The sequence below is a fragment of the Cygnus atratus genome, chromosome 24 (genome assembly GCF_013377495.2).
Source record: "Cygnus atratus isolate AKBS03 ecotype Queensland, Australia chromosome 24, CAtr_DNAZoo_HiC_assembly, whole genome shotgun sequence".
Lineage (NCBI taxonomy): Eukaryota > Metazoa > Chordata > Aves > Anseriformes > Anatidae > Cygnus > Cygnus atratus.
In genome coordinates this window covers 3169440-3178622 of record NC_066385.1, presented here as the reverse complement: position 1 = coordinate 3178622, position 9183 = coordinate 3169440, and the positions used below count along the sequence as shown (strand labels likewise).

Below are 9183 nucleotides of genomic sequence, written 5' to 3'. Positions count from 1 at the left end.
GTGAGCTCAGCGGAGCCCGCACCGAGCCCCGCACCCGGCTCAGCACCGGGGAACGCCCCGGGGAGCGCCCCCAGCCCGGCCGCCGCCGGAGCATCCTCGCGCTGCGCCCCCGCCGCATCCCAGCCCTGCGTCCCTGGGGATGCTCCGGGGCTGGAGGGGCGCGCCCCGCAGCTGGGGATGCTCCGGGGGGGGAGGGATGTGTCTCGCAGCTGGGGTTCGGGATCGGGACTAGAAAAGTGGGGGGACGGAGGCGAGCGCATGGGTATGGGGGAGAGGGGTGAGGTTGGGGGTTTTGGGGGGGGGGATGCAGCATGTGGGGTGTGCTTCAAGGTGTGCTGGTGGCATGGCGTGGTTTGATGTTTGGGGTGGCTCTGGGGGGAGATAGGAGATGGGTGCTGTGGTACTTGGGATCCCTCCTGACTTGGGATGTTCTCTGATTCTGTGGTCTCCAGGAGTCCTCCCTGCACTGCCCTCTCCGGACCTGCTACCATAAATCACAGAATCACACAATCACAGAATTGTTAAGGTTGGAAAAGCCCTCTAAGATCACCTGGTCGAACCATCTCCCTACCACTAACGTCACCCACTAAACCATGTCCCCAGGCACCACGTCCAACCTCTCCTTGAGCACCCCCAGGGACGGTGACTCCACCGCCTCCCTGGGCAACCCGTCCCAAGGCCTGACCGCTCCTTCTGAGAACAAATTTCTCCAAATTCCCAACCTAAACCTCCCCTGGCTCAACTTGAGGCCATTTCCTCCTGTCCTAACACCATCTCACCCACAATGCTCACGCCCCACAGCAACAGGGATTTATAGGGGTGATGAGGAGAGCTTTGAGAGTTAAGAGGGAGCATTCCCCACCCGTTGGCCCTGCTCCCCATGGCCCGCTGACACCTCTCCAGCCCGGCTTCATTATCAGAGGAAATTACAACTGCCCGTGGCTCGGAGCAGAGAATGCCCCCTCCAAAGTTTACAGCTGGCTGCAGCTGAAACCAGCTAAATGGACCGTGGAGACTTGAGGAAAATCATTTAAGGAAGGGGAAAAAAATAAACCAGCCTGTTCCCTGTGTTGCTATATATAGAGTGAGCTCTGTCAGTTTTAATAGGATGGTCATAATTGCTCCGGCTGCTTTGCTGGGCTGAGCGTGGCCTAATTGCTTGCCCATAAAGATCACAAGTGCTAATACGGGGCAGTTGCGGGTTAGCAGTGCCTCGCAACCTGCTCTGCACAGCAGGCACCAGGAAATCGCCCTGGCACAGGCTATTAGAGGTGTTAATAGGCTGGCTTAAGGGGCCCGCCATCAGCACCACAGCAGCCCAGGCACCTTTCCCTCCCACTGCTCGGAACAACAGGAGCAGAATGAGACCCCAAAAAACCTCCTGTTGGAGGCCAGTCCCACCATTTTCCAGCTGAGGGCTGTATGCAGAGACTATCACGGGGGGGGGTAAAATCACCTGGTGCTTTTTCAAGCTCAGAGACACTCAGGTCCTCTCCAGACCAGACCCTTTGCAGTACAGAGTAGGGCAGAGGAGGCTTAGCTATTTGCAAGGGGAAATTTCCCTGCAGAGAAGCTTGCCAGCATCTCCATGAGCCTAGAAGACTTCAGAGAGGCCAGGCTGCAGTTCCAGAGCTGACCTGTGCAGCCCACCCCTTGCTGAAGGTCCTGGGGGGCTCTGTCCCCCCTCCTGTGCCCGTCCCCACATGGCTGCTGCTTCCCAGCCCCAGGGTTTCCTCTGCCGGAGAGCAGCCGAGCGCACGGGAGTGAGCTCAGGAAGCTCTGGATGAAAGCGGATGGCCAGGGCCCCTTCCCTCCACCCCCAGCCCCAGGGGGCCATCACCACTGCTCTCCTTGTGCCCTGTAGAGGCGATGGATCTGCTGCAGAAGGTGATGGAAAGAAGCAAGTAACATCCTCGGGTGCCTTGAACTTCCCCTCCCTGGAGACCCAGGGATGTGCATCCCAACGCGAAGAGGTTTAAATACTCCAGCGAGGCTTCATGGCCACTCAGACCTCGACCCTGCCAGTGGGGAAAAACATCCGCTCAGCCACATCCTCCCTGCTGCGAGGAGAGCCTCGTTCCCTTCCGCGGAGCAGGGAAGGGGACGAGGGGCTGCAGTGGCAGGGAGGGAGGGCTGGCACATTGCTGCCTGCCTGCTGGCTGGCAGCATGGTGCAGCAGCAGCCCTGCTTGTGCTGCAAGGAGCATCGCTCTCCCAGACGGCCTGAGAATCAGCTCGTGCCAGCCTGTGCTTTGGGCAGCTCTGGGAAATCCTCAGCAGTCATCACTGGTGGCAGAAATGAGGATGAGAAGCTTCTGCAGGCGGTTGCGCTCAGATGGTGGCTTGCTCCAGGCTGTGCTCCAGACCCCGTGGCACTCACAGCACCTGAGCGGGTCGAACGGGAGACGAGAGCGCCTTGCAAACCGCTTGGCCTTGGGGAACGCTCGGATTCGCAGCTGCTGCGCTGTGACGGGAGCCACCACAGCTCTGCAGCTCAACAAGAAATGTCAGCCCGCAGTGGGAGCGCTGCCTGCACCTCCTGCTGGGGCTGCCAGCCCGGGGCTCGCAGCTCCAGCATCCCCGCTGAGCAGCTCTGCAGGCAGCAGGGGCAGAGACCAGCCTGGGGCTGGCAGCTCGAGCCAAGGCAGCGGTGAAAACAAATCAGGCACTGGGGCAGCCGGAGCCGCCTTCCTGGTGGGGCAGAGCCAGCCACCCTGAACCGGAGCCGCAGGCTCCTTCCCCTCCCCAGAGCACAGCAGACAGACGGACAGCCCCATCCCGCTGTCCCCAGGGTGCCACTGGCCTTTGGGGGAAGGCAGGACAAGGCACGGGTAGCTGCAGGTCACCCTGCAGGAGAAGGCTTGCTTGCTGTTTGTGCAGACCCCAGTTTGCCTGCAGGCAGGCACAGGGGGGTCCCGCTCTCGTGAAATGGGTAAGGAGAGAAAAGCAGCGCCTGCTGTGCTGAATCCCAGAAGAGGAACACTTGTTTCTGCAATTCCCTTGAAAGAAGTTTGTCTGATTTCTTCCTTCTGCAGGAATAAGCATCCACTCAGCTTCCTGTTGCTCTGAGATCGTTTAATATTAAAACACGAAGAGGGGTAGGGATAACACCAGCCAAAACAAGCGCCATTAAAACCAGCCTGATTATTTTTCTCCCATTCAAAGAACGACCATAACGATAACAAACCATCACTCCACAGCATCTGCAAGCTGCAAGCACCTCTGCTCCAGCCAGCAGAGATCTGCCACATGCGGTCCTATTGCACATCACCCTGAAAGTCTCTGGAGGTGCAGCCCCAGACCCCGGATTCCCCTGGGACCCCCAGACGGAGGATGCTCGGTGGAGGATGCTCTCCAGGCTCCCATCTCCCCAGCTGCTGAGGCTCTCAGGAAGCAGCGCGGGGGTTTTGGAGTGGGAGAACACGAGGCTGTGCAGTTGCTTCAGTACAGAGAGGAGGTGGCTGTGCTTTAAGGAAACGCTGTTCCCGTTTGCATTCCCATTTGCTTCTCCTGGGTGCTGCTCCTGCCTCCCAGCTGGCTCCCCAAAACCCCCTGGGGCCCCGGCGCTCAGCGGGCCAGTGGCGAAGCCGATGCGGTTGTTGCGCCGGTCGAATTTGGTGTAGTAGTGCCCGATGAAGCTGGCGCCCAGGATCCAGAGGGGGCCAGCAGGTGGGGGGATGTCCAACCCCGAGAAAGCCACCACGCAGACGTCCTCCCCATACTGGGATTGCTGCAGGGAGGAGCAGAGCCCGTGACAGAGGTGCCGGGACGGCAATTTCTAGTGCACTGTGCCATCCCCAGCCCCATACCCTGCTCTTGGCCTTCAATTCCCTTCCTTCACGGGATATCCCTGCCTGTCTCTGCTCTTTGCTTTCACCCCAAATCTCCCCCAATCACCCCCCTAGAAAGCTAGCAACAGGTTGATCTGGCTCATCTGGACACCTCTGCTGAGCAGGAGGGTTTGGGGAAAAATGAGAAGCATTCCTCTGGGGCTCGCTGCAGCTGCCTTGGGAGAGCGAGGAGGATGCAGCACAGCACAGGATGCTCCCGGAGGCACTCGAGCTGTGTCACTCTCCCCGTGGTGGTCCCATCCCTGCCCTCCCACCCGCACGGAGGGATGCAGCTTACCCGCAGGACGTAGGCTGAGCCGCCAAGCGCGTACGCCTTGCCGCCCAGGTGGAAGGAGATGTTGGGCAGCTGGGGGACTCGGTCGCAGTCAACCACGTACTGCGGGAGGAGGAGACGGTGCTGAGCCCCGGGCTGGGCTGGGGTGTGGGACAGGGACACGGAGCAGGGCTTCGCTCACCTCTCCTTCAGCCATTTCTGCTGCCCCGATGGCTTTCATCAGCACGGACACGGGGCCGGCCGGGCCGGTGATGTAGGATGCTCCGGTGTCGATGGCCACCGAGCAGCCTTCCTTGCAGAATAACACTTCAGCCCCTACAGACACCCTGCAGCAGGAGGCAGAGGGGCGACCCTGAGCCTCCCGTGGTGGCCACAGCTCAGCTCCCAGGGCTTCCTTGGCCAGAAACACCAGCCGAGCAGAGCTTGTGCTGTTCCCAGTGCCCCCAGCACATCAGCCCTCCGGGGGCACCTTCAAGCTTCTCAAACGCGCAAGCTAAGCTTCAGCATGTGCCTTTTTCATTTTTTATTTTTTAAAATCAAACAAAGCAGACTTGTTTCAGCGCCTCGCACTGCCTGCTGCAGGCTGAAGGGGGTTAAATTCCTCCACCGCAGCTTCAGAGCTGAATCAGCCCGGTGGTGCCTCCCCCTCCGCATTCCCCAGCACCGTGATGCTCATCGCCCTGCGGCTCCGTGCCAGAGGAGCCCACCCCGCTGCCTCCCTTCCAGGGGGGAAAATCTCCCTGCCACCCCCAGCGTGCTTCTCCCAGGCCAACCCTCACAAGCCCAGGGTGGTTTGTAGGATTTGCCTGGGGCCATATCGAGGTGCTCCCTGTCCTCACCCCTTCATGCTGATCTGCCAGTAGCCGCTCTTGCTGACGCTCAGGTAGTGGAAGTCGCCGGTGTAGTAGGCTGGGTCGCTGCCTCCAAGGATTATTTCCCCGCCGGGTTTCAGGGGAGCGTTCCTAGGGTGCAAAACACAATGGGGTGACTCCCCCCCTCATTTGGGGTCCCTGAAAGCCCAGGGGCAGAGGGCAGCAGCATGCAGGGCTTCCATCCCAGTGAGCAGAGCAGGAGAAATCCTGGGTTAGTCCAGAGGGTGCAAGACAAGAGGATCGAGGGCTGCAGCAGGCGGGTCCCCTGAGCAGCTGGGTGCAGGTGTGCAGGTGGAGCCCGGTGCTGCAGCTTTGGGGTCTGCTGCCCCAGGGTGCACGGTGCCTGTTAGCGGGTGCTGCCTCGAGAGCTCCTGCTTGTCTTCTTACTTCGAAGCTCTGCAAAAAGGAGAGGCTCTGTAAGGCTGTGCTGCTGCAGGTGGCGGTGTCCCGGGGGGCTGTGGGCACCCAAGCAGCACCTGGGTGAGGTTGTAAGTGCAGCTAGCATCCTTAGGGCTTGTTTGTTATGGATGAATCCACCTCTAGTTGAGGTAAAGAGCCACACTTTGTGCTTCAAGCACGCATTTGTGGGGCTGGTTGCTGTTGCACAGTCGTCAGGCTGCTGTGGCCATGATTCGACGGTCAGTGCGGGGAGGGAGCAGCGTTCCTGGTCTGCCAGGAAAGGGCCCTTCCTCTGCTCCTGTGGGATTTAGTTCTGCTGGCCCACAAAAGCTTGGGGCAAGAAATGAAGCAGGAAGGTTTGCTGATGCAGGTTTTTCTTCCTTTTTTTTTTTTTTTTTCAATTTTGCCTTTAGGTGAAGCCCTGATTCCACTCCCTGCTTTGATGGTTCCAGTCCCCGTGAGCAGAGCCAGAGACTTTGCAGCCTGACGGTGACAAATGAGCGGGGAGCAGCCGTCCCCAGCACTCCCTGCTGAGCACCCCCCCAGCTCTGCCTCCTGGGCCACCTCGTTCCACCCCAGCTCCTTTGGGCACCCTCCCCGTGCCCTCCACCCCAACCCAGGTCCCACAGCCTCATCTGTGCCTTCTTCCCAGCCCTAAGACGTGACCCCAGCACCAACACAATTGCAACACCCACACTTTGCAAAAAAAGACACCTCCCCAGCCCTGCGAGACCCACCGGCTGTAGTAGACGGAGAACACGTCTTCCTTGAGGATCTGCTGGGAGAGGATGCGGTCGAAGACAGGGGTGATGCCGTCGATGGCCTGGCTGGGGTATCCCATGCCCAGGACCCCGTCAAACCTGGCAAAGATGAAGGGGAAGGCGGGCAGCGCCGTGGCCTCGGCAAACACCTGGATGATGGGGATGTCCGACACCTGGGGAAGAGCACGAGTGTCTTTGCAGGGAGCTGGGGGGCCCAAAACCAACAGAGCCCCCCTTTCTTAGGTACCTGGCTGGGCTCATATCGGGGAGCAGAGCCCCCTCGCAGGTCCAGGTGCTCCAAAATTCAGGGCGTGCACTCACCATGACCACGTCCTGGCTGAGGAAGCCTTTGACGCTCCCCGTCCCATAGCGGATGGCGAAGCCGGTGCCGTTGGCAATGTACGTCCGCGACTTGGAGGAGTCGTAGCGGCTGTGGGAAACTGGGGAGGGGCAGAAGGGCATCAAAGACAGCGAGGGAGGGGACAGTGGGACTGGCTGGCGGTCCCTGCTCCCCCAGCCTATGGGGGAGGATGAACCCAGCCTGCCCCAGCACCAGGAGACCCCACAGCGGTGAACAGACCCCGCTGGGCAAAGGCAAAGGGCTGTGAGCACCCCTCGAGGTCAAGGGAATTGCCCACATCCACGGGGCACAGCTGGGGCTGGAGGGGGTCAGCCCCGGGGTCCGACTGTGCCCCCACCCCGGCACTCACCGCAGGCGCTGTAGCAGGGGGGAGCACTTGCAGGATGGCACCCACAGGTTGGCCGAGCCCGTGTCGAAGACCACCTTGAAGGTCTGCGCGGGGGTCCCGATGCTGATCTCGCCAAAATACTGGGTCTGGAAGAAGCAGAGCACAGGGGCTGTTACATGGGGTGCACGGCTAGCACTCCAGATTTCGGTGCTGGAGCTGGTGCCAAATGAGGGGTGAAGGATATGGGAGGGCACCAAGCCCCAGTTTAGGGAGGGCCTCACGTCCAGGTAGTTGGTGAGGAGGGTGGGAGCCGTCCCGTTTCGGGGGCCGGCCGCCCCGCTGCGCCTGCCCTGCCGCAGCTCGGGGAAGACGTCCGCCACCTTCACGCCCATCTCCCGCAGCGTCTGCCGGATGGACGGCATCCTCCGCAGCGCGATCCTGCGGGCACAGGAGAGGGCTGGGGGGCATGAGGGGCACCCACCGGAGCCCCCCAGCTCCCTGCTGCCCTGCGCTGGGAGATCCAAGCGGGCGGCTCTAGGTGGCAGCAGCTCCCTGCGCTCTGGGGCCGCAGCCAGGCCCCCCCCTTGGTCCCTCTCCCCCCCGCAGGGATGTGGCACTCGGGGCGCAGGGACACTGAGGGGGGACCCCGGGGGTGGCTGCCGCAGGAGGAACCCTCCCGGCACCGGGCTTTGGTGGCACAGGGTGGCCACACGCTGCATTGAGGCTCGGCGGTTCTGCGAGCGAAAGGCATTGCCTTGGCCTCGTGGGCTATTTCGGAGGCAGAGCTGCTGCTAAGCCACGCGGTGCTCAGAGGGAGAGGCGAAGAGAAGCGAGGAAGGTGAGCTGTGCCAGTGCAGAGGAGAAAAGGAGGAGATGAGGTGTTTCTCAGTGGGTCCGGGGGAGCAGAGCTGCACCAGGTGCCGCAGGAGGAGAGCTCTCGGGCCCTCAGCACCATCCTGAGTGCTGAGAAGCAAGGTGAGACAGCAAGACCCAGCACATCACGGTCCTCATGCATGGCTGGTACCTCTGCAAAGCCTGGGCCGGCGAGTGGAAGAAGCTGGCACCCCAGGTCAGGGCCAGGAACAGCAGGTACTGCAGCACCCTCCTGCTGTGTCCAGCCAGCATCGCGCTCTCCCAGGGCAGCCTCCTCCTTTGCTTCCCTGCGTCCCAGAGGGGAGGATGCTTTTATAGCCTGGGCTTCTGCCTCCCCGTGGGTTTCTCCTCCCCGCTGGCCAAGGGAGGGCTGGGGATGCTGCAGGCAGCGAGGTGCAGGTGGCTGGGGGGTGCCCATGGTGGATCCCATGGGCTGGCAAAGGCAGCTGGGAGTGGCTGCGAGCCCCTAACCCACGTTCTCCTCAGCCCTGCTTGGTGCCAGCACCAGGCCATCGCTGGCACAGCACCTGCAGGACATGGGCCAAGCGCCTGTGGGTGTCCCTCAGGAAAGATACTGGTGACAGGGACACAGGGGTGGCTTGGCTCTAGCCTGGCCATGCTGCCCAGGAGCCTGCCCCGAGCTGAGCAGGGCAGAGGAGAGCAGAGGAGTGGGGTTTTCCCAAAGGGCCAGGGGTAGGATCAGCAACCGCAGCCCCTTGGCCATACGGACGCTATGTGCAAGCCCACCAGCCCCTGCTGCCCTTATGGGGGCTGCTCTGAGCCCAGCAAAGGGGGAGAAGCCCCCCCCCAGCTTAGTGACACCAGCAAGGGAAGAGGACCCGGGGGCAGAGAGGAGCTGAACTTGGAGTTGATCAAGGTACGAGCACCTGCAGCTGGTCAGGAGGAGCTGCCGGCTCTCTACCCGCTATGAGCAGGGTGCAGAGGAGCTCAGCACTGCTGGGGGGCCAATTTGCGGTCCCCTGCCCTACATTTTGGAAGGGACATGAACCAAGGGGATGCACAGATGGCAAGCTGAGCTGCCCCAAACCAGCAGCAGCATCTCCTTCACACAAGGAACACGGATGGCTCATGCAGGGCTGTGGCTCCCTGCTCAGCACCCAGCCCAGGCTGCGGCTCTGGTGTGCAGGGTGCCCGTGTGCTGGATCAGGCCCCGTGGCTCCGAGCCCAGCACTTGACCCCAGGGAACCTTGGTAGGAAATTACTGCAGCAGCAATAAAAATGTTCTCGGAAGAAACCTGCTGCTGCACATGGCCCTTCCTTGAAACCCCCAGCTACGTAAACATGCCAGCACACTCCTGCTGCAGCCAGGATTTGTCCAGGGCACTGCTGGCATCCTTGCCCAGGGGAAACAGGTGTTGGGGGGGGTGAGGAGGACACCCCACAACCTACAGACACCTTGTTTCCAAAACCAGGGCTTCAGCCTCCTTCCCCCCACCAAAACAAA

At 61.4% G+C, this 9183-nt stretch overlaps 1 protein-coding gene across 1 annotated transcript; it reads right to left on the bottom strand.

Moving 5' to 3' along the window:
* Positions 1-2272: 2272 nt before the first annotated feature.
* Positions 2273-7970, bottom strand: REN (renin). Its single transcript, XM_050715265.1, is given in 11 exon segments — positions 2273-2486; positions 3140-3729; positions 4128-4226; positions 4306-4450; positions 4964-5086; positions 6133-6329; positions 6478-6596; positions 6867-6879; positions 6881-6991; positions 7127-7283; positions 7870-7970. Coding segments are annotated over 11 exon segments (1869 nt in total).
* Positions 7971-9183: the final 1213 nt, after the last annotated feature.